Here is a 26558-nt window from a genome sequence, read left to right on the forward strand (position 1 = left end):
TATTTGATATGATTATTCAATAAGAAGAGGTCTTATGTAATTAGACAGACTTCGTAAATGTTTATGGGCAGTAAGTATGTGCCAACTTACACAGAAAATATTAATCAACCATATAGCCTCTCTGAGGATTGAAAAGAAATCAGCGTAAGCTGTTAAAATCTTATAAATACTATGTTCCTGGCAGTTATTACTTTCTTGATTGGTTCCTGAGATTGTTGAAAATCTTTATTGGCAATACGATTATCTCAAAGTACAAATTATTTTCAATTAATTATTATTGATTAAGATAGAGTAGTATAATGAATTGGACTTTTGCTTTGTAACTAATAGATTTATTTATTTATTTGTTGAGCGATTTTAGGTTTACAGAAAAATTGATTGGAAAGTGCAATGTTGCATATATCCCGTTACCATCTCCCCAATTTCCCTGATTATTAACATCTTGCATTAGTGTGGTACATTTGTTACAGTTGATGAGCTAATATTGATACGTTGTTGTTAACCAAAGTCCATACTTTACGTTAGTGTTCACTCTTGGTGTTGTATAATACATTCTATGTGTTTTGACAAATGTATAGTGATATGTATGTACCATTACACCATAATACTTTCACTTCCCTAAATATCCCCATGCTCCATCTATCCTCCCTCAAACCTGTGGCAACCGTTGATCTTTTTACTGTCTTCATAGTTTTGCCTTTTCCAGAATATCATATAGTTGGAATGTATGTAGCCTTTTCAAATTGGTTTCTTTCACTTAGCAATATGTGCTTAAGGTTCCTGCATGTCACATCATAATTTGATAGCTCATTTATTTTTATCACTGAATATTCCATTGTATGGAAGTACCACACTTTATTTATCCATTCATCTGTTGAAGAACATCTTGGTTGATTCTGTCTTGGTTGATTCCTTCTTGGTTGATTGTTTTGGCAATTTTTGTTATAAGCGTCTGTGCGCAGAATTTTGTGTGGACATAAGTTTTCAACTCATTTGGGTAAATATCAAAGAGTGGTATCATTGGATCATTTGGTAAGAATACATTTAATTTCGTAAAAAACTTCCAGACTATCTTCGAAAATGGCTGTACCATTTCTCATATACATTGTGTACAAGTATGCACACCAGTATTCACCTATTTGTCTCTCCAATTTTGGGGAAATATATTGCCTTGTGACCTCACTTTTCTGGTGTATCTAAGAAGAGTTGTTGATTTTGCATTTGCTCAGTTTTTATCTTGTTGTAAGGGTGAGAATGACAACCTCCAGGGTATGTGAATGGAACTCATGAATTAGAGTTTTGAAATATAAATTTATGGTATTACTTTTGTTTGTTTTGCTTCCTATTTAACCTCTTTTTAGCTATTAAAGATGGGTTCTCTTTTTGTAATAAAATATACCGCAAAAGAAATTTAGATAATCTACCAATCTGCACTGTGTTAAATGTTCACATATTTTTCCAACACAATAAAAAATTAAACATAAAAATTCCATACTTACAAGTTGGCTATTATAATAACATTGAAAGCCTCCTTTACTTGCAAGATGAAAGCTCATTTAAATTTTATTGTTCTTTTTACAAATTTTAAAATTTGAAGCCTGAGATATTAAAGTTCCTCTGTTTAGTATAATTGAAATGCCTTTTCTGGCACACTCATGAACAGTATTAACTTGATGTATAAAAATAGGGAACATCTGTCACCAGGGGACAGTGCCCTATAGATAATATTCATGGATATTTTTCTTATAGTGGAAGAAAGTTTTAATTTGTTTATTTTCACACTTACTATGTATTGATTTGAGCATTTTTGCAGTTTAGAAGTTTGAATACAGGATGTGGATGGTGTAAACACTGACAAATAGACAAGGATCAATTTGCGATTTAGGATAATTGAAAAATATTAATAATATTAATAAATATGGAAGTATAAATTTCTCGGCAAATTCAAGACTATTATTATTATTGTCATGTTTATATTTCATGGTATGCATACAATAGGCTACTTTGTCAATGGTGTTGCACTGGTTGATTTCAACATCAAAAATTGGCTTTGATAGAGAGCATAAGAAAAAAAATTACCCTCAAAGCTGATGTTATTATTTTATATAGGGAGTAAAATAAATATAAAATGCATTTGTAGAATTAAATAATTATTACTAAAGATTAAAAATTCCACAGTGTTCAAGGACACAGGATTTTGAGGGGTTTTAATATGGATCTTGCATGCATATACTTATTTATAGCCCATCTTGTTTTAAATAAGATTTAAGCTGCTTGTCAAAATACTGACTGCTTTAGATAGGCCTGAGGTGAAGTGTCCTCTGGTTGTTTGCTTCCCTGTGTTGAACTGAAGAAAGGAAGGGAATCCATAACCTGGAGAAAGAATATTTCCTTCCTGATACCATCTACACAATATATTTTGTCCTCATGACTGGGCCATTTTAGAACTATACATCAGTGATATATAGTACTGAATTTACTTTGTATTTTCTTTTCTGTGTAAATGTTCAAGTAAAAAGTATGGCTGGAAGGTTACTAAACTATCCCCATAATTCTAGTACTTATTAGCTGAAATAATTTTAACTCATAAATATATTTTAATTTTTAAAAATCCTTAATTTTTGAGTTTCCTCCCTTAGTATTCCTTTTGAATATTGAGATAAGTAAAGACTTTGTTTTTGTCTGAAATTCTTTTGAGTACTGATTATTGATTTGCTGAGGTATAAAATGAATTCTGACATACAAACAATATTTGCTTCAAAAATGAATGAATGTTACACTGTGATGAGTTATGTTAACTTTAAATTTTGTTGTTATCAAGTCATTGGAGAAAATGCAATATGGGGATATTTTTGCCCTGTTGATTATCTTAGGTATAGTCTTATTTAAAAGAGTTTCAAATGCTAATAAGAAAAATAGTATGCAGAAACTTATTCCAGATTAACTTTTACATTAATTTAAATATGTGATATTATATTAATGAGATAGCTGATTTTTTCCATTGTTTCAATTTTTTAGGGAAAATATCCATTTGTCTTGTTTTTGTTTAAACTTGCCTTCCTTTGAGTTTGCTAATCTGAAGTTAATTATTTGGTGAGCCCTCCAACATATTCTACTGGAGTTAACAATTGCCCATAATAAAAATGAGTTCAATGTTCTGATTAAGTTATATGCAGTGGGAAGCACTGAAGCACCAGTGGTATAAAATCAGCTTAAGACAATATTTATGACTTGATAATAGCTATATAACAGTTTATACGCCTGAATACTTTTGGTTTTCCTATAAAGATTACCAATACTTGAAATTTAGCAAAGTTGCTCATTTTATAGTGTGCTTAAAAAAGGTCTGCTTAAAAAAAGGAACTCATCATAGTGGTCATACAGTGGTCACACAGTTTCCCATACAATGGTCAATACTGGATTCTTAGACCGAATAATTGATGCTATATATTAATGGTAACAGATGTAATTGCTCCACTATGAGAAAGTGAAATAAGAGGTTAACCACTTGAGAGGCAATTCACTTAAACTAACAAAATGTATTGAGCATCTACCATGTGCCACCACCCTTCTGGCCACTGGAGATGCAGAAATGAACACGAGATAAGGATTTCCTGTACCCTTAGAGCTGAAATCTAGAGGAAGGATGGGCGGGTAGACTGTAATCAAACATAATAATATACAATCTGGTAATATTCAGTGCTATGTGGAAAAATTAAGCAGTGGATGGGGAAAAGGGTGAGAGAAAGCTGTATCAGATAGGGGAGTCAGGAAATTCTCCCATAGAGGCAAGAATGAAGGGGGAGAGGGAGCCAATATGAAAGTCTGGGGAACAGAGTTCCTCACAAAAGCAACAGCAAATGCAGGGGCAGTGCTCACATCTAATGTGAAACAATGACTGGTACGTGTATGGTGCCAAAGACTGGTACCTATTGAAATTGTATGAACATTGCATTGTTTTAGAATAGTTTGCTTTTTTTTTTTTTTAATGTAAATTCAAAATAGCTGGTGAGGTATTGCTTGTTATTAATAATGGAAAACAACAAAATCTAAAATAATAAGCATCTCAGATCTCATAATTTGGTTGAGGAGGGGGTGTCAGCCCATAGAAAAGGACTGAGAAATCTTGCTTTGCTGTAGTAAGGAAAAAGGCAAAATAATCTTCACTTTGCTTGAGGAAATTACATGATGCTGATTATTGGGAATAATCTCATGTCCAGCAATAAACATCAACAAGAATAGTAGTCATAGTAGTACTAGCAGGGGCAGTGACAATGGTGGTTGTGGTCATTTTAGTGCCAGTAGACAGACTTGGAAGAATACCATCTGTGTGCTAGGAACAGTGTCAAGTGAGAACTTACCTGATCTCTTTTATTTCCCAAAACAAACTTTAAGGTATATGCCAATTTTATCCCTGTTTTACAGGTGAAGATACTGAAGCTAGAAGAGTTAAGTAGCTGTCTTAAGTATCAGAAAATTTTCAGAGTGAGGACTCAAACTCTGCATCTAACCCCCCAGTCTATGCTATTTTTTGGATAATTTTTTATTTCTTTTTAAAATTTAACTACAGTTGATTTACAATATTGTGTTAGTTTTAGGCGTACAACTTCAAATTCTTTTTCATTATAGGTTATTACAAAATACTGAATATAGTTCCATGTGCTATACAATAAATCCTTCCTGTTTATTTTGTATATAGCAATATATATCTATTAATCCCATACTCCTAATTATGCTATACTGTTCTTAAGGCAAGATATCACACATTTTGATTAATCATACAGTGGCATCAGTTTGAAATTTAAAATTGAAAGAGTATAGTAAGGGTTTTTTAAATCTTGTTTTTAAATTGAATTACAGTTATTGTACAATGTTGTATTAGTTTCAGGTGTGTGTGTGTGTGTGTGTACACATACATATATACATTCTTCTTGAGTCTTTTCCATTACAGGTTGTTACAAGATACTGAGTATAGTTCCCTGTGCTATACAGTAGGTCCTTGTTTATCTGTTTTATATGTAGTAGTGTGTATGTGTTACTCCCAAACTCCTACTTTATCTCTCCCCCCATCCCCTTTGGTAACCATAAGTTTGTTTTATCTGTGAGTCTATTTCTGACAGACTCACAGACAAAGAGAACCTGATTCCACCAGCTCCAATCTTCTTTCTCAGTATCGCCTTGGCTATTCGGGGTCTTTTGTGTTTCCATACAAATTTTAAAAGTTTTTTGTTCTAGTTCTGTGAAAAATGCCATTGGAAATTTGATAGAAATTGAATTGAATCTGTAAATTGCCTTGGGTAATATGGTCATTTAAACAATATTGATTCTTCCATTCCAAGAACATGGTATATCTTTCCATCTGTTTGTGTCATCTTCACTTTCTTTCATCAGTGTCTTAGAGTTTTCAGCGTACAGGTTTTTGCCTCCTTTAGGCAAAGGAGGTTTGGTAGGTAGGTAGGTAGGTTTATTCCTCGGTATTTCATTCTTTTTGATGAGATGGTAAATGGGATTGTTTCCTTAATTTATCTTTCTAACATTTCATTGTTAGCATACAGAAATGCAACAGAATTCTCTATATTAATTTTGTACCCAGCAACTTTCCTGAATTCATTGATGAGCTCTAGTAATTTTCTGGTAGTGTCTTTAGGATTTTCTATGTATAGCATCATGTCATCTGCAAACGGTGACAGTTTTACTTCTTCTTTTCCAATTTGGATTCCTTTTATTTCTTTTTCTTCTCTGATTGCTGTGGAATTCTGAGTTTTATAGTTGGCTGTGCTATATATTTGATGTGTGAGAAAGACACTTACGTATGCTGAGTCTGGAAAATGAGCATACCAATGCCATTTTTCTTTTTTTCTTTCTTTTTTATTGTATGATTCCATTTATATGAAAGACTCAGAATAGGCAAATCTATAGAGACAAAAAGTAGATTAGATTAATTTTATAGCATAAATAGAGTCTTTTATAAAAATTTTAAAAATTGAGTTAAAATGTTATATTAGTTTCAGGTGTACTCTATAATGATTCAGTATTTTTATAGATTATACTTCATTTAAAGTTACTACAGAATAATGGCTATATGTTCCTGTGCTGTACAATATATCCTTGTTACTTATTTATTTTATACATAGTAGTTTGTATTTTTTTCTTTTAACTTTTATTTTATATTGGAGTATAGTCAATTAACAATGTTGTGTTAGTTTCAGGTGTACAGCAAAGTGATTCAGTTATATTTATACATGTATCTATTCTTTTTCAAATTCTTTTCCCAATTAGGTTGTTACAGAATATTGAGCAGAGTTCCCTGTGGTATACAGTAGGTCCTTGTTGGTTATCCATTTTAAATATAGCAGTGTGTACATGTCAATCCCAAACTCCCTAAGCATCCCTCCCCCCACTTCCCCCCAGTAACCATAAGTTTGTTCTCTAAGTCTGTGAGTCTGTCTCTGTTTTGTAAATAAGTTCACTTGCATCATTTTTTTTAGATTCCGCATATGAGTAATATCATACAATATTTCCCTTTCTCTGTCTGACTTACCTCACTCAGTATGACAATCTCTAGGTCCATCCATGTTGCTGCAAATGGCATTATTTCATTCTTTTTAATTGCTGAGTAATAGTCCATTGTATATATGTACCAAATCTTCTTTATCCATTCTTCTGTCGATGGACACTTAGGTTGCTTCCATGTCTTGGCTATTGTAAACAGTGCTGCAGTGAACATTGGGGTGCATGTATCCCTTCGGACCATGTTTTTCTCTGGGTAAATGCCCAGGAGTGGGATTGCAGGATCATATGGTAGCTCTATTTTTAGTTTTCTGAGGAACCTCCATACTGTTTTTCTGAGGAAACTCCATACAGTTTTGCACCAACTTACATTCCCAACAACAGTGTAAGAGGGTTCCCTTCTCTCCACACCCTCTCCAGCATTTATTGTTTCTGGATTTTTTTTGATGATAGCCATTCTGACTTGTGTGAGGTTATATCTCATTGTAGTTTTGATTTTCATTTCTCTAATAATTAACAATGTTGAACATCTTTTCATGTGCCTCTTGGCCATCTGTATATCTTCTTTGGAAAAATGTCTAGTTAGGTCTTCTGCCCACTTTTTGATTGTGTTGTTTGTTTTGATGATATTAAGCCGCATGAGCTGTTTGTAGATTTTGGAGACTAATCTGTTGTTGGTCACATCATTTGCAAACATTTTCTCCCATTCTGTGGATTGTCTTTTTGTTTTGTTTATGGTTTCCTTTGCTCTGCAAAAGCTTTTGAGTTTAATTAGGTCCCATTTGTTTATTTTTGTTTTTATTACCATTACTCTGGGAGATGGATTGAAAAAGATATTGCTGTGATTTATGTCAGAGAGTGTTCTGCCTATGTTTTCCACTAAGAGTTTTATAGTGTCTGGTCTCACACTTAGGTCTTTAATCCATTTTGAGTTTATTTTTGTGTATGGTATTAAAGAAAGTTCTAATTTCATTTTTTTACATGTAGCTGTCCAGTTTTCCCAGCACAGTTTTTGAAGAAACTGTCTTTCCTCCATTGCATAGTCTTGCCTCTTTTTTTGTAGATTAATTGAACATAAGTGCATGGGTTTATTTCTGGGCTTTGTATCCTGTTCCATTAATCTATATTTCTATTTTTGTGCCAGTACCATACTGTTTTGATGACTATAGCTTTGTAGTATAGTCTGAAGTCAGGAAGCCTAATTCCTCCAGCTCCATTTATCTTTCTCAAGATTGCCTTGGCTATTCAGGATCTTTTTGTCTCTGTACAAATTTTACGTTTTTTTGTTCTAGTTCTATGAAAAATGCCATTGGTAATTTGATAGGGATTGCATTGAATCTGTAGATTGCCTTTCATAGTATAGTCATTTTGACAATATTGATTCTTCCAATCTAAGAACATGGTATATCTTTCCATCTGTTTGTATTGTCTTCAGTTTCTTTCATGAGCATCTTATAGTTTTCAGAGTACAGGTCTTTTGTCTCCTTAGGTAGGTCTATTCCTAGATATTTTATTCTTTCTGATGTGATGGTATATGGGATTGTTTCTTGAATTTCTCTTTCTGACCTTTCGTTGTTAGTGTATAGAAATGCAACAGCTTTCTGTGTATTAATTTTGTAACCTGCAACTTTACCAAATTCATTGATGAGCTCTGGTGGTGTTCTGGTAGCATCTTTAGGATTTTCTATGTATAGTATTATGTCATCTGCAAACAGTGACAGTTTAACTTCTTGTTTTCCAATTTGGATTCCTTTTATTTCTTTTTCTTCTCTGATTGCTGTGGAACTCTGAGTTTTATAGCTGGCTACGCTGTATATTTGATGTGTGAGAAAGACACTTCTTTATGCTGAATCTGAAAAATGAGCATACCGTGCCATTTTTCTTCCAGATTTGTTCTGATAAACAAATGAGTAAATGTGTATAAAATAATATAAAACATTATTTTTAAATTATTTATACTCAGTATACCTTAAGATAACTCTTTTCAAAGCTATTCAATGTGTTATGTGCTGAGGGTAAAAACAGGAATTGTTTAGAGACCAACCTTCAAGCAACACAAATAAATAAGTAAATTAAATTATGGTCTATATAACTGTGCAAGAAAAAAAAAAGATGTCAGACAACCATTCAGGTTTAATGAACATAGTAGACATATGCAGTTTGTTACCACCAAGCTACACTCTTCTGGCAGAAGATCCATTTCTTCACTAATCCCAGATTCCTGAGTTTTGGACTGGGCTTCCTCTACCCCTGGGCTCCAGGAATAGACACCATAACTCAGGCTCAGCCAATGAGAGGGCCATGGCTGTAGTGACTGATTTGGAAGAAAGGGTTACAACACAAGCCTAGATGAAGAGAGAAAGACAGGGAGAGAGAACAAGGGAGAGAGGGAGAGAGAAAAGAAGGGAGGGAGCAAGAGAAAATGTTAATTTTTATCACACTGTTTCTTGCTTTTTTTGTCCATTGGGCATCTCATTTATATAAATCAACAAATTCCTGTCTGTTGAAAGCTAGGTTGAGCTCATCTTCTGTTACCTGTAGTTGGAAATCCTGTCTAATAGGATAGAGGAGTTACATATGAGCTAGGAATTTTTTTTTCTTTTTTAATTTATTTTTTCCCTGCATTGGGTCTTTGTTGCTGCACAGGCTTTCTCTAGTTGCAGTGAGTGGGGGCCACTCTTGTTTGCGGTGCATGGGCTTCTCATTGCAGTGGCCTCTCTTGTTGTGGAGCGCAGGCTCTAGGTGCATGGGCTTCAGTTGTTGCAGCACGCGACCTCAGTAGTTGCAGTACACAGGCTTAGTTGCTCCGTGGCATGTGGGATCATCCCGGACCAGGGATCAAACCCATGTCTTCTGCACTGGCAGGTGGGTTCTTAACCACTGCACCACCAGGGAAGTCCACGAGCTGGGAATTTTGAATACGCCAAGAAGACTGACTTAGACAGTGGGATTATGTGGATTAATTTAAGATGAAAAGCTAAGGTTGGAGTTGATGAGATGCTCTTAATTTGCTCAAGAGGGTTGGTATTTAAGCAAGGTCTTGAAGAGCAAAATCCAGACAGATGACACCAAAACTTATCATGGAGAAGGGGGACAGTCTAATAGACACTAGTCAGGGAACTCATATTTTACAGGTACATTTTGTTAGCTTAATGAGGAAATTGCTTATTCATTCTTATTAATTTAACCAAATATATATTAAGAGATTCATTAAACCTTAAAAGTTTAAGGGAGTTTTGATATCTTTTATGGTCTAGCACAAATAATTAGAAAGGGTGACATGATGTGAATTTTGCTGTAGGAAGAAACTTCCTGGTGCAGAAAGAAAAATGGATGGTAGGTATGGGAGATTACAGCAAGCAACATCCACAGAAACTTTTAAATTTAGTTAAATTAATTTTAAAATTTTTTGATAGAAAAAGATTATTGCTGAAGTGACAGATGATCAAAGTGTTCACTAGCATAGCAGAAATGGGAATGGATAAAATTAAGAAAGATCTGGGAGACATTGTGGAGAAAGAATCAACAGAACTGGAGAACTAAAAAGATGTAGGGTATGACAGAGACGGAGTATGTTTCCTTGGAGATTTAAGAGAGTGGCAGATTTACTAACAGAGGCAAAAAATAGAGAATGAGGAACATATTAACAGGTAAGAGTGATGTATATAAGGACACTGATTAATGCAGCTTTGGAACATGGGTTTGAAGGACCTGAAGCATTCTTGCTGTGAAGACCAGCATTCATTCATGCATCATTTAAAAATATTTATTGAGCACCTCACTATGAGCTAAGTACTTCTTTACACAAATTTTCAGCTCTCATGGGCCTTATATTCTAGTGATGAGATGCAGAAAACAAACAATTAAATGAATAAATATATACTATATCAGTTAGCAAAAAATTATAGAAAGGAAAATAAAGCACAGTAAGGGGATTTGGGCTGTTATTTTACAACCCTGGATAGGAAGGTATATCTGAGCAGAGATCTGAAGAAACTGAGGGAGTGAGCCATAAAGATATCTGGGGTAAGAGACTTTCAGGGTTTATATTGTATTTAGTTATGTACTTGACTACAGTGTGAACTCCTGAAAGAACCTGTTATACACATCATTAAAAAAAAAAAAGAAATCCAAACTTAGTTTCAGACCCTCATTATATCAATTCTGGATTATTGCCTTAGGCTCCCAAGAGTTCTTCATTTGCCCAATATGCCCTCTCTGTAATGTCCTCAAGTTCTACTTTTCCAGCAGAAGTTGATTTTCATTCAGAGATCATTTCCTCCAAGAAGCCAGCATAGATAAAATACTCTCTTTTATACTCCAAAACATATTTCTATCATAATGCTATAGAATTAAGAGTCTGTAAAATCCTCGAAGATAAGGACCTAGGGTTTACCTAGTAAAGTGAAAAGTAAAATTAAAAGTGAATTAGTGAAGGGCTTCCCTGGTGGCGCAGTGGTTGAGAGTCTGCCTGCTAATGCAGGGGACACGGGTTTGAGCCCTGGTCTGGGAAGATCCCACATGCCGCGGAGCAACTAGGCCTGTGAGCCACAATTACTGGGCCTGCGCGTCTGGAGCCTGTGCTCCTCAACAAGAGAGGCCGCGATAGCGTCTGGAGCCTGTGCTCCTCAACAAGAGAGGCCGCGATAATGAGAGGCCCGCGCACCGCGATGAAGAGTGGCCCCCACTTGCCGCAACTAGAGAAAGCCCTCGCACAGAAACGAAGACCCAACACAGCCATAAATAAATAAATAAATAAACCCAAAGTTTAAAAAAAAAAAAAAAGTGAATTAGTGAAATTAAATTAAAGTGAAATTAAAGTGAAAAGTAAAAGTAAAATTTTACTCTCAATAGAATTTTGTTGAGTTGAATTAGAAATAGAAGTAATCTGGATTGACTGAAGCACAGGATATATACAGGTGAGAGTGACAAAAAATTTGAGGAAGAGAAAACAAAATGTAAAGGTGCCACAAATAGCTAAAGAAAAAACTGGTGAAACAGCTGATTCAGTAACTAAACTAACTTGTCAATGAATGAGTCAAACATGAGGAGAAGGCTGCTGCTTCTTTTATTGTGCCCTGTATTTTCTCCCCTTTTCTTTCTATCTAGCTCTAATTAAGTAAAGCTAAATAAATATAGCACATAGCAGTATCCGACAGATACTTACGGCTCAATAAAATATCCACATTTAGGGTTAGCTTTGGAAAAGAACCTTTGAAAGGTATTTACATCATTTTCCTTGATTAAAGGAGTCAATGAATCCATTAAATAAATTAATTTAGATATATGCACATGTGTATTCTTTGATCAAAATCTTACTGCTATATTCAGTTTAAATGGCAGGAGTACTTTTATTTTTTTCAGGTCAGATATAATCCTTTTATTATCCATATAATCCTTTTATTATCCTATTTATTATCCTTTTTATTTTCCAGATATTATCCTTTTCCCCCCTTTAATTTAGGAACAAATGACCTTTTAGTTTGGGTATCATATGACTTTGAACGAAGACAGGGATGTCATAAATGATATTCTTACTATGGTTCATTGATCCGGGTATTTAGTCTATCTCATTAATCATACCTTACAGTCTCCTTGATGTCTCAGCACATTATGATAGAGTATTGACATATTTTAAATTTAACCATTCCAGGATACACGTGACCTTTTCAGAAAGTATGTATTATTGTAAGAACTTATAAGAACTGAATAATTTTCATACAGAGATTTTAACTACTATAGTCAACTGCAAAACAGCTATTACTAAGAAGTCTTGGAGTAATTACACTTTAGTTTGTGTTTTTAGCCTTGTTTTAAACAGCATTGTTCAGTAGCAAATTTTCTTAAGTTTGAAATGCGAAGTTAACCTCAGTTTTATTTGAGGTACAAAAATTCTTCTATCAATATTTTAAATTAAATTCAGAAAACTTTTTCATTGAAAATACACAATTTTAAAGTTTTAATACCATAAGTAAGTATTGTTGTTATTTAATTACATCATAGTTTAGTAAGTAAATGCATCCTTCCCAATGTTATTGTTCACTTTAATACAAAGGGAACATTCCTGGGATTGACAGCCTGTAGAAGTTCCCCCTAATAAATGTTATTGTCTACTGAAGAAGAAAAATTCCTAATTGCATGATGTTATATAAAGAATTAATTCTCATATTTAATCTAGAAAGATAATTTTAACAGGAGTTTCTGAGTTAATATCTTTAAATATTTTATTAGGTCTTCTATTACAGAACATCCATAATTCAGGTCATTAATCTATGGTTACCTGTCCTTTGTCAAAGGAATTAATTATTTTCTATTATTCATTGCATTTCCCTCAAATTTTGAAGGTATTTATCATAAAGTTGTGAATATGTTCACGGCTATCACCATTAACTCTCAGTTTTTTATCTGGTGTATCTTCCTTAAGAGTCAAGATTGTATAAAGATAGAGAAGACCATTAGTATTACTCTCAATCTCACAAAAACAGTCTTCCAGCTACTGTAAAATGAACCTGGTATCTAAAATATATGAGACAAAGGGTAGATAATATCTTTAGGGAAGATATTAAATAGTGCATCCTACTTCCATCAAATTATATTCATAGTTTAGTGTTTGAGGCAAGTTTAGGTAACATTGCATTTCTATTTCTAACAGACAGACTTTAAAAGATATTAGCATTTTAGTTGTTTGGGAGAGGCTTTCAATGTTTATCTGCATATGTATTATTGGACCATTGGGGGAACATTGCTGTAGCTTATAAATAGGCTAACCTGAGGTAAGCAGTAAATATATCTATGTACATGCATCCATCCGTCTAGCCATCCACATACACAAACTTGTTCATTTTCTGACTCAGCAGACCAATAGGTAAGTTCAAGACAGAAAGGGTTATGCTTTGCTAATTGCTTCACTAATACAATGAATAACTCATATTGGGTGTCCATTACATATGTGTTGAATTGTTAATGAATAGGAGAGGGAGAGGAAGAGGTTGGCTGGCTATCAGATTAGATATTGAATGGTTAAGTTCCGGTCTTTGACAGTGCGGACTCATGGCATTCATTTTGTTTTGTTTATTTATTCTCAGTAATGTCATAATAGAGTGTACCTCTCTTCTCAGTAATGTCATAATAGAGTGTACCTCTCTAGCGAATGTGGCATGAACTATTTTTAATATTTTTGTTTCCCTATCTAGAGTGCAAAGTTGGAGTATTATTTTTAACAATGTATCAATTCTTGTATCTCTCATAGCCTACTATATACTGTAAGTGATGTTTTACATTAAAATATTTGTTTAGAGGATGCCTTGACAAACCAACTAGGTCATCAGTGTGTTTTGTTCAGTTGAATAGAATCAGACTCTTTATAGCTGAATTCATAATGCATTCATTTATTAAACAAATTGAAAATTTACTAATTCATAAGGAATTAATTTGATAAGATACTTATTTTAAGCAATTAATTTATTCTTTCCTTAATTAATTCATCCAAAAAACATTTACAGAGTGCCTACCATGGGTCAGTAACTTTGCACAGGGCCACTTTGTGATGGAGGAGAAGGGGGAGCTCCATGAGCCTAAGAAATACTACTAACATAGGGGATTAATGTTCTGAAGGCACATCCATGTTTAGACATGAGTACATCACCCAGTGTGTAACACAGGCTAACTCATGAATGTTCCCAGTGGATGTGCTACTGGTATAACTAGTATAACTAATGTAAAATTGGGGATAAATGTGGCCATACTTTTCCATCCTTGTTTCTTTTTTTGTATGAATTATTTGTTTCTTTATTAGTATGGGTAGGTATAGATGTTTCAATTCATTTGGCCTTGTCCATCCACAGGATACTGAGTATTTTTGAAAAAGCTTTAAATGTTTTATTCCTATCATTTCTTGGCAACTGATTATTTCAGCAATATTTTATATAAAAAATTTCAAATATACACAAAAGGTTTAATGACTAGTATAATAAATTCCCATGTATGTGTCACCTGGTTTCAACGGTTATCAATTCATTGCCATTAATATTTCTTCTAAACTCCCAACAATTCTACCTTCTAGACCACTTCCTACTACTACTTGCCTTTTGACACAAGTCCTGACATTGTACCATCTGGTTATAAATATTTTAGTGTATATCTCTAAGTGTAAGTTTCTTTTAAAAAATACAACATTATTATTACACAAAGAACATTTAACCATAGTTTTTTTTAAATATCACCAAATATTCAATCAGGATACACATTTCTCAAATAACCTTATTCTTTTAATAGTGCACCCATTGAAATAGGTCGATGTGTTGATATGTCCTGATTCTTGGCCTTTTCAATGAAAAGTGCTAGCAGATATGTATTTCTATAAAAAACTACATACAGATCTTCCTTGACTTATGATGGGATTGTGTCCCAATAAACCCCTCATGAGTTGAAAATATATTAAGTTGAAATGCATTTAATACACCTAACCTACCAAACGTAGTTTAGCGTAGCTTACCTTGAACGTGCTCAGAACACTTACATTAGCCTACAGTTGGGTAAACTCATCTAACACCAAGCCTATTTTACAATAACGTATTGAACATCTCATGTAATTTATTGAAGACTGTAGTGAAAGTGAAAACCAGAATGGTTGTATGGGTACAGAATGGTTGTTTACCCTCATGATTGCGTGGCTGACTGAGAACTGCGGCTCACTGTCACTGCCCAGCATCACTAGAGATACTGTACTGCAAAGAGTTAGACCAGGAAAAGACCAAACTTAAAAATCAAAGTATGGCTCTACTAAATGTGTATCACTTTTGCACCATTGTAAAGTTGAAAAATTGTAAGTTGAACCATCGTAAATATGGGACTGTGTATATACTGCACCGTAAGTTCATACTGATTCATTCAATAAGTTTGAACTAGAGGATTTTAACATAATCCTACTGAACTTATACATGCATCTTCTTTCCCTCATGCTGAATATCCTGGTTCTTAATGACATTTGTTTATCATTAAATTCTCCATTTGCTTTATCTTGTACTATATAAAATACAATTTCAGTATTCATGATCAATACCACAATAAAAAATATGATTACCAAATACAGTTTATATTTTTTTGTTTGCTTTTGCATCTGTTTTGTAATCGAAAGTCATGCTATAACTTAACAGGTCAGTTTTCAATAATCGTAATTAGAAAAATGTTAAAATATGAACCATACATATTAATCGGAGTCTTTGGGTTTTAAGAATGAGACTCATAGAAGTTTCCTAGTAAAAGGGAATTTTTTTTTTTGTAAGATACAAGTGTCCTGGCAATAGAACTGAAACCTAAGCAATTTTTGAGATTGTTATTTCCCAGCCTGTTTCTCTAGTCATTTTTCTGGAAACTCCACTTCTCTTCATGTTTTTTGCCTTCTCTCTTTGCCAGTGGGCTTTTTCTCCTAGTCATAGTTTCTGCTCCCATATAATGTTGTCTTATACAGAGAACATCATCAGTCTAACACATTACTATGCCATGAATCTTCATCTTTCCTTTCCACTACCAATGGCTTCCCTCTTTCAATATTACCTGATCATTATCTTTTGGTTATTGGTTCCCTTGTGTGTTGGATGTCTTTGAATCCCATGACCTCCATCTAACCCACCTATTATCCATGGAACATCTTTTGGAACTGGTTCTTAAGTAGTAGTTATGAATATTTTATAAAGAGCTCTGTGAATGGCAAACATTCTAAAGCAAGCCCTGGTAAGTCTAGCGTGATTTCAGGAAATGTTTTGAATAGCCAACATGTCTTCCTTATTTAGTTAGTTTGGATGGCATTTATTCTTAGCTTCTGTTATTATATAAACTATATGGGAATAAATGCAGTATGTACAATTTTCTTGTGTGGATAATGGTAAAAATAATGATAATATTTTTCCATGGGTAGATGAATCTTAGGGAAATAATTTCTTAGCTTGTATGAAGTAATTTTGTTTCATTGTTGTCATTCCCTTCTATTTTCTCCCTAGGATGCCAGATGAGATAACTAGAACTCTTATGTCAAGCATGTGGTCAGACCCATAACTTACACTGAGGTTTGTTCTTGTTCATTAGCAGCTAATATTAAATTCAATGTTTTCAAATATTTACTCACAGTAATATGCTCCATTTGGTCTACACTGTGATTTTTGGCTCCTACTTTATAATAGTTCTATGCCCCTTAGCAAATATAACAGCAGGAAGACCATAATGTTCAAAACAACAGACTTGTTAAATATGTAGTATATTTTTTCTTTTCTGTTTTCCTTTACCAGCTTCATATTGCTTCTGGAATTCTTGGCAGATTTACACACTTTTTTACTGTTTAAAAGCATACATTTTAGTTGTTTCCCTTTTCAGAACATGTAAGATCTATGTTATATGAACAGCTTTCATCATGATTCATTTTGGTGGGGGGAACTTAATTCACCTCCCCCGTTGTCTCCAGGCTTCATTATTGCAATATACTTTTACTGATCAAGCACTTGCATTTAAAATATTTTCATTTAGTAGTGATTTCATTTAGTAGTGATTTCATTACTTTAATTGGTCTTATACTAGAGAGAAAAAAGAAAAAGAGAATGACTATAAAGCTCACAAATTTTTTTCCTTGCATAAAGTGTAAAATTGGTTCCTATTTCAGAATTAATGTGTTTACTCTGTTGGGGGTCTAGCCAACTTGTCAATACAATACAAATATGGAGTCAACTAGAAATGAAAAAGAAACATGAAGAGGTGCTGAGGATAAGGAGATGACTCCTAAATCCTACCATAGTGGGAAAACACAGAATTCCTCTGCGATAGATTGCTTTATTGTTTCCAGCAATCCTCTCTCTTTCATGTAAGAGCGTTCTAAATCCCCTTTCATTGCCACGTGACTTTGGCTTAGGCTCGGTAATCCATTTTGGCCAATGGAATGTGAGTGGATATAATTTATGTCACATCTCAGCCGAAGGTTAATGGGCATTGCTAGGTTCTGCCAGTTATTTTGCTTTTTTCCCTGTGCCATGAAAATGGCATATCCCAAAGAGGAGTGCTCCTTCAGCCTGGGGAATAGAACAAGATCAGAGATCGGAGATTAGATCGGAGATGCAGCAGACATGTAATATGAGAGAAACACTTGCTACTGTAAGTCACTGAGATTTGGGGGTTATTTGTTACTACACCAAAGTGGAATAATATAAATCTTCATTTTTGCAATCTGTAGAAATTTTTGAGCAATTCCTCTTTTTGCTATCATTGTCTCCAGAATAATAGTTTCAGGTTTTAAGTTCCTTGAAGTTCTTTAAATTTCTTTTTCCCGTGTATCTTCCACAAAGTAGTTTGTTAACAATTGTTTTAAGAGTTAATAATTTAATGAATAGATGGAAGATTAATCATCAGTTAGACAAACCCTTTCAATTAGACATTATCCAGATCAAAAGTACCTCATATTGTCTCAATCAGTAGCTTTTGAATTTTGGATTACTAAACTATTACTTCAAAATGTATTATAATTATTGTGATTTCTTAAAATTGATACTAAGTTGTTTAATTCCATAACTGTGTAGACCATGTGTTCTGTAAATGCCTGTTAAAAAGGCTAATGAATTTGGGATAGAAAATGTTAACTGTCCAAATTCCACTACAGAATATGTCCATATTTATACATTTTGGCTGAGAAAACCTATTTTCTAGTTATTGAATATTTCATTAAATAACATTTGATAGATAATACACAAATCTCTAACATTCAAGGAATTAGCATGAAGTAAAATGTATATTTTACTTGAATCATGTTCTAAAGCAGACCAGAAAATGTAATTGAGAAATATAGGAACCAAAGCTCAAGCCATACCAAACCCAAATGTATCATTTCTTATACTGGTGTAACAGAGTTAATAATTTCCGTTCTGGACAATCTCTAGTTCCAAGCAATTTACAATCTCATAAATCAAAACACACTGTCAGTCTCAGACTATGTGATCTCTTCTGTACACGAAAGAAGAAATCTCTTCTACCCGTGACCAGCACCATAAAACTTACTACCCTAATGGCTAAGGCTACTCATTCTGATCACAAGAGTTTTTAAAAGAAGAGGCGGGGGCGGGGGGGACATAAGAAGATCAGGACAAGCTTCAGAAACATCCAGAATTCCACAATATAAGGATGAGTTGTGCTTTTGCCCTCAAAGCAATGCAGGCTTATTTGTAAGTTTTCTACAATAAACCAAAATGTTTGTAAAAAGGGATAATACATTTAAAATTACCTTGAACATGTTCTATAGGTATCTATGTGTCTGTATAGCTTTTGATTAATTGCGTCATTGATTAAAAGTATAACCAAGTCCCTATATATGTCAAGAACTTGGTGCTTCTACAAAACAAGCTTTACCATCCTTTCTTATCACACTACTTAAACTTGGAAATATGATAACCACCATGTACTAGAGGTTTGTTCTTCTAATCTTCTAAAATACACAGTGTATACAATTTTAACCACAGGTAGGATAACCTCATGCTACCATAATCAGCAGAACATCCTGATTTATCTGTCTTCCAATTACCCATATCATATAAGCTCATCTCACTATAGACAAAAATAGAGTTAGTTCCAAGATCCAGGTACAGTTTGATTTAGCTTCTTTTACCTTTTCTAGTAATACATGGCAAATATAATTTTTCTTCTGATACTGTATCTCCTTTCCTCTTTCTCAATTTCATTGCTCTTTTTAAAATTTGTTTTTAATTTATTAATAGTTTAATTCTCAAAATAGGTATCCTATGGTATCAACAGAATCAGCAATCATGCAAAAGCTTATAGGAGTTACCTCTTATATGGCTAACATTCAAAAACTATATTTAAGTTCATTTAGTTTCCCTCAAAGGTCCAATAAACATAATGAAAACAGATAAAGGAGATAATTTATTAAGTCCTCTGCATGGAAGAGAATGGCTTCTCATGAATAGCAATATCTAAAATTGAACCTGTATACTCTGAATGAGAGAAACCACTGCAGGCATGATTACGAAGTACAATAGTAAGGCCATTTGTCAATATGAAGCCATGGAATGCTGAATATTTACAAAAATTTTTCCTATTACATGGGGTTCTAGTATATTAATGAAGCAGGATTTGAATCCTCAGGTGAAGTAAAAATAATTACATTAAAGTTTGGGAAAGACAACTGGGGAAATTACAAATTTGCCTTGCTGGCCTGCAGGCACAAACGTTGAAGCCTTTTGTACTTTTGCTTAAGATTTGTATTATTTGCTGTTTGGAACTTTATATAAGTTCATATTGGAAAAAATAGGATTTCTGTGTGTGTGTGGCATATAGGGAAGAAAATGTTGTAAGCCACCTCCTCCCAGTGCCCAAACATTTAGCTCTGTTACAAATGATAAAGGATATTCACTTACTGTGTATGAGTGCATTGTCCAATTAGATGGTAATTGTGTGTTGAGCTTTATAAAAACATTCTTAATCTAAGGTATCCCACTAGGTAATTCTTCAAGCTTCTCTAATCATTTCTCTCTCTCTATTTTTCCCCTGTTTCTCTTAATGTTATCTCAAGTTTTTTTCAGGGAGACCTGAAGGTTAAATTTAGCAGATTAAAAAATTTGATACCAAATATGAGGTGTTTATTTGTACCTACCCAGACATTACTCCTTTTAAGCACCTCACCATTAGAGCAGATTCTTTGAATTTATTATTCTATTTCAATAAATTAAATTTCACTGGAACTATTCTATGATGTAAATAATAGTGAAACTTTAAAGGGCTCAAGACAAACAGTTCAGTTTTATCTTTTAGAACTAACTACAGCTGCTTTTGTGCTACAACTGCAGAGTTGAGTTAAGACAGAAACCTTATGGCTTGCAAAGCCTAAAACATTTGCTATCTTGTTCTGTATAGAAGAAAGTTTGCTAATCCCCATTATACTTATATGTTCATATTTGAAGGTGGGAGACAAGATTAAAATACATAAAGAGAAGATAAAGGAGCCTGAGTATTTCTTTTTGTTACATTGTAGGAAATTGTTGCCATCTTGAGGGACAACTATTAGGCACCATGCAGGGTGATTTTCACTTTTATAAATCACAGATATGCCTGTAATGGATCTCAGTATTAGACCCAATTTTAAAATCCCCAAACTGCTGTAGGAAGATTATGGAGGGTGGGTGAAGAAACATGCAGTTTTTGTTAAAGAACCAGCTTTGGCTCACAGTGGGTAATCTATTCCTGTTCTACTTGCTGTAGCTGAAGTAAAATTTTTTGTTCAAGTTCCAGCTGCCATATAATGGATATTTGCCCTAAATATTGCTGGCTAATTTAGTCCTCTTTTGTGGGAGAGGATCCCAAGGAATCATTGTAAATAAATGATAGTAAATTGGAGCTTTACTGGAGGTTGGAAAACATAACACCTAGGTCTATAAAAATATTTGTAGTTTGGCTGAGTGAAGCCATGGTTGGTGGAAATGTATTGCAGGCAACTTATTCTACTTTTTGGAAAACTGTTAAAGTAACTTCTTCCTCTAATTGAGGAAACAATTTAAATCTTTAAAGAAACACACCAATAAATGTTTCTATTATATATTTCATGTGATTAAAATGTAATATGATATCAAGTTATGTTTTTCAAATGTATTTCTGAAATGATTTGAAATAATCAAAAGTACTTTTTTTGAAAAAATGCTATTAGGATAACAGATTATCATTTGGTGTAAGATAAAATTAGATAACATTCCTCACACCGTATACAAATATAAACTCAAAATGAATCAGAGAACTAAATGTAAACAATGAAATTATAACGTCTAGAAAACAACAAGGGCATTAGTGAGGTGGATGGAGTTAGAGTCTGTCATACAGAGTGAAGTAAGTCAGAAAGAGAAAAACAAATACAGTATGCTAACACATATATATGGAATCTAAGGAAAAAAAAAAAGGTCATGGAGAACCTAGTGGCAAGACGGGAATAAAGAAACAGACCTACTAGAGAATGGACTTGAGGATATGGGGAGGGGGAGGGGTAAGATGTGACAGGGTGAGAGAGTGGCATGGACATATATACACTACCAAACGTAAAACAGATAGCTAGTGGGAAGCAGCCGCATAGCACAGGGAGATCAGCTCGGTGCTTTGTGACCACCTAGAGGGGTGGGATAGGGAGGGTGGGAGGGAGGGAGATGCAAGAGGGAAGAGATATGGGAACATATGTATATGTATAACTGATTCACTTTGTTATAAAGCAGAAACTAACACACCATTGTAAAGCAATTATACTCCAATAAAGATGTTAAAAAAAATTAAAAAAATAAAAAAATTAAAAAAAAAACAAGGGCATATTCCTATGTAAGCTGGGTGTAAGGAAATGCTTTCTAAATTGATTCAATATTCAGACACAAGAAAATTAAAGATAGCTAAATTTCACTAGATAGAAATAAAAACTTCTGCATGACAAAAGCACCCAAAGTAATGTCAAAAGACAAAAATTGGGAGAAAATAGTTACAAAAGATATAAATAGAAGATTTCCCTAAATGGCTCTGAAATATGTGAAAAGATATGCATCTTTATTCATAATAAGAGCAGTAAAAAGTAAAACTACACTGAAATACCCATGATATTGGCAAAATTTCAAAAATTTAAAAATACACTCTGTTGGCAAAATTGTGGGTAAACAGGCATTCTCATACATTCCAGTTGGTAAAACCACATGGAGCCATTTGGCCATATCTAAGAAAACTACTTGGGCATTTATCTTCCAACCCAGAAATCCTAATTCTTGGAGTTTATCCTGAAGATACATACCCAATACTACAAAAATATATATACACAGGGTTTTTCACTGAAGCATTATTCATAGTTGTAAAATATTGGAAATTACTAAAACATCCAAACTTAGGTGATTAGTTGAATACTCTATGATAAATACATATAATGGAGCTTTATGCATCTGTAAAAAAGAATGAGAAAGATATCTATGAACTGATATGGGGTAATTTTCCAAGAGATAACGTTAAGTGAAAAAGCAAAGTGCCAAGAGAAAATATATATTAGGTTTTAACTTAAAAAAAAAAAAAAGAGGAATTAAATAAATACACACATACAGTCATTCCTTGGTATCCTGCAGGGGATTGGTTCCCCATTTGGATACCAGAATTCAAGAATGCTCAAGTCCCTTATATAAAATGGTGTAGTATTTGCATATGACCTAAGCACTTCCTCCCTAATACTTTAAATCATCTCTAGATTACCTATAATACTTAATACAATGTAAATAGTTGCAAATACAATGTACATGCTATGTAAATAGTTGCCTGCATTCAACAAATTCAAGTTTTGTTTTTTTGGAACTTTCTGGAAAGTTACATTTTTTTCCCAAATATTTTCAATCTGCTGTTGGTTGAATCCGTGGATGTGGAGCCTGTAGAAAAGGAGGGCCAACTATATCTGCTTATTTGAATAAGAAGAAACAGGGTGAAGGCTAAGCCAATACAAGTGGATGAAATACGGAGTAGGAGGAATAGGGGAGGGAGTGATACTTCTCTGAGTATACTTTTCTGTATAGTTTTGACTTTTAGATGGAGGTTAATGTTCTATATATTCAAAAATGAATTTAATGATCTGAATAAATGGCTATATAAAGAAAGACGGGAAATAAAAACATCCTAAAACTGAAAGCAAATATACACAAACACAATTTTATTCGTATGAATAACATAAGCAAGCTGAAGGAGAACAATTTTTTAAAAAGAAAACCTTAATTCAAGTAACTTGTGACTTTGGCTTTGACTATATGCCCTTTTATCCCATGGAGTGAGGGAGTAGTACATAAAAAGCTCTTTTAGGGGATTCGCTTATATTAGTTGTTTTGGTGAAGCCATACTGAAATTCTGAGATTGTTTTATGTGTATTTTTGGAAGAAAAGAGATACAAATAGAAAATGGGGAAAGGCAAGGAAAGACCCCATGAAATACATTGGTATTAAAGTTATCATACATATATGGTATATATGTATATGTTTGTGATTATGTGTACACAAATACACAAGTATATACATATGTATAAATACATATATGCTTCTAGGCTCCTTCAGTGAACAGATTCCCATAGGACTTTCCATATATTTCTATTAGACAATTTATTGTGATATAAGTGTTTGCTAATATCTCTGTTCTGTCACTATTCTATAAACTCTATGAAAGCAAATGCTATGTTTTATAATCTTTGTATTCTCAGAGCCTAAGGTTTTCCTGGCACATAATAGAATCCACGTCAATATTAGTATTGAATGATCTGAATAAATGGATGAGATTTATACTTATTTCAAACAGAAAGGATAGAGTCTGAGATACATTGTGACTCATTTAAAGATTCCAAATCCATTAAAACTGTCTCAACTTAATGTGGACTTATTGAGCCCTGGTGTCATCTCTGCAGCTATATTATTTTGGTTACCTTCTTAGACTCTGTGTTATCTTTGAATGTTCTCTCTCTCAAGTTGAGTCAGACTTGAAAGTCCTTGGATCCTACTTGCAGAAGACCTCTTCACCCATTCATTCCTCCCCTCAGCTTTTACCTTAGTCCAGGCCCTTTTATTCCTGAAGTATTCTAACAACCTCCTGTTTCTTCCCCCAACTATTGTTCCTCACTTACTACCCACCCTCCCCATTGAATATTCAGTCAATAGAACCCTGTTAGTTTAATCTTCAAAAAATGCCATATGCTATATTCTCTGCTCAAAAGACTGCATCATCCACTACCCCTAAATACCAGTTTTTCACCTAGAACTCTTCTACTCATTCCTCAATGCACATGTCTATTGATTTCTCACTTATGCCTTCATTCCTACTGTTTGTTATGCCTGGAGTCATCTCCTTTCTCCAGTTAATTTTTAACCTTCTACCTTTATTTCAAGGATTATCTCTTCTTAGTGGTCATTTCTTTCTCTCTATAGCCCTATGTATCTCTTGCAATCACATGGTATTGTTGTATTTTTTATAATTCTTTTAGTTTACTTCTTCATATAGTTGTAAATTGAGTTTAGTGAATGTATTTGAACCTCTCTTCATCTGTGGACTGAGATTAGAGTTCATGCTATAGTAGATATTCAATAAATATATGTTAATGGTAGAACTATGTTTATATTTATGTTAAATTACAGTTTAAAGGTTATTAAAAGTAATTCTCCAAACAGAAGTCAAATGGTAAACATTTTCTTAATTTCACTGTATATTTTATTAAATTCCTAATTAATGATACATTGTATTTGAATAAATGTTAAAATGGATAGATTTTATCTGTACAAAATTGCTTTGGTAAACAGTGTGTTTGAAGTACACTTTTAAAGAAATGGTGCCACTTCTCCAATGCTTAAAATGAAATACCTCTTAAGAAATTCTCTCTTGAGAAAATCCTCTTCTCTATGTTTGTTTGCCCGTACCCACAACTTTAAAAGTGAATAAATGTAGGTATCTGCAAACAACCTGCTTCCATAAATAATGCAAGAACCACTTTGTGTGTGCATGCATAAGATGATTGTTGAAACAATGTAGTAGTCCCTCCATAAATTTTTGTGCTCTCAGAAAGGCTGTTCAAACACATTACTAAAAATTCTCATCTCATAGTGATGATTGAATCTGTGTGTCTAGAATTCACTTTAGCGAACACCTATACAGCAGAGATCTGATGATGTTTGGGGGAATTGAAATGAAGTACATGATTAAATAAGGAGAGCAATGGATTTCTTCTTTTAAGCAATGGTAAACATTACCAACATACATGCAGAGATTTATATGATGCACATTCTTCTAATTCTAGTTGTGCTGCATATGATAATAACAGCAAAAGCGTTACCATAATGAGTTAGAATATGCAGCACAATATTCTATATCAGTTACGAAGCAATGACATAAATTTAAACGTGCTATTTTAAAGCCGTGCACTTATATTTAAATAGGTGTTAAATTCCTGTATGTCCTTAAATCTTTGGTAATTAATCAATAACATATATCTTTTGATCCTGGTAAGAGAAAAAAAAACTAAAATAAGTTTATAAATATCAAACATATAAGTGAACTATCCATACTATAAAATAACTTATTTCATTTGCATTAACTTTACTCTTTTTTTTGTCTGCCACCTGTCAGACAAAAACTGACTTTATTTAAACGAATTTAAATAAACTTTAAACTAATTTTTGACATTTTTAACATTTTAACATTTTTTAAAAATTTTATTCGAGTATACTTGATTTACAGTGTTGTGTTGGTTTCTGCTGTACAGCTAAGTGAATCAGTTATACATATACATATATCCACCCTGTTTTAGATTCTTTTCCCATATAGGTCATTACAAAGTATTGAGTAGAGTTCCCTGTGCTATACAGTAGGTCCTTATTAGTTATCTATTTTATATATAGTGGTGTGTATAAGTCAATCCCAATCTCCCAATTCATCCCCCCACCCCATTCCTCCTTGGTAATCATAAGTTTGTTTTCTACATCTGTGAATCTATTTCTGTTTTGTAAATAAGTTCATTTGTACCATTTTTTAGATTCCACATATAAGCGATAGCATATGATATTTGTCTTTCTCTGTCTGACTTAATTCGGTATGACAATCTCTAGGTCCATCGTGTTGCTGCAAATGGCACTATTTCATTCTTTTTTATGACTGAGTAATATTCCATTGTATATATGTACCACATCTTCTTTATCCATCCCTTTTCTCTTTAACAATCTTCTAGCCTTCTATTAGTTAGAAGAGGTATACTGATCACACCCATATTTAATAATTTCATCCTGGTTATATTTTAAATCATATTTATTTTCTTCTTGTGTGGTACACCTTCACCTTATGACTATTTTCTGAATGTTCTTCCATCTTCTTTAAGTTCTTTCCTACCTGATCACCCAGATTTTTATAAGGCATTTCAAATCAAATATCAGTGTTACCCATCTTTTTTTTTAGTAAAGGGCACATCAACTCCTGTTAACATATATCTGTAGATATTAGAAGTGAATGTGGGAAAATACACCATCTCTTTTTAACTGCTT

General features: G+C 33.4%; 1 protein-coding gene across 3 annotated transcripts in view; it reads left to right on the forward strand.

The window, feature by feature from the left end:
• The window catches only part of CCSER1 (coiled-coil serine rich protein 1), a 1308992-nt gene that overhangs the window by 1106844 nt on the left and 175590 nt on the right, over positions 1 to 26558 (forward strand). The window contains exon 13 of one of the 3 annotated variants that reach the window (XM_068542051.1): positions 16509 to 16546. The exons of the other annotated variants lie outside the window; for them this stretch is intronic. Coding sequence (XP_068398152.1) covers positions 16509 to 16510 — 2 coding nt within the window. The 3' untranslated portion in view covers positions 16511 to 16546. Of the gene's footprint in view, positions 1 to 16508; positions 16547 to 26558 lie in introns of those variants that run through there. 3 annotated transcript variants of the gene reach the window in all.

This window comes from Eschrichtius robustus, chromosome 4, assembly GCF_028021215.1.
Source record: "Eschrichtius robustus isolate mEscRob2 chromosome 4, mEscRob2.pri, whole genome shotgun sequence".
NCBI lineage: Eukaryota > Metazoa > Chordata > Mammalia > Artiodactyla > Eschrichtiidae > Eschrichtius > Eschrichtius robustus.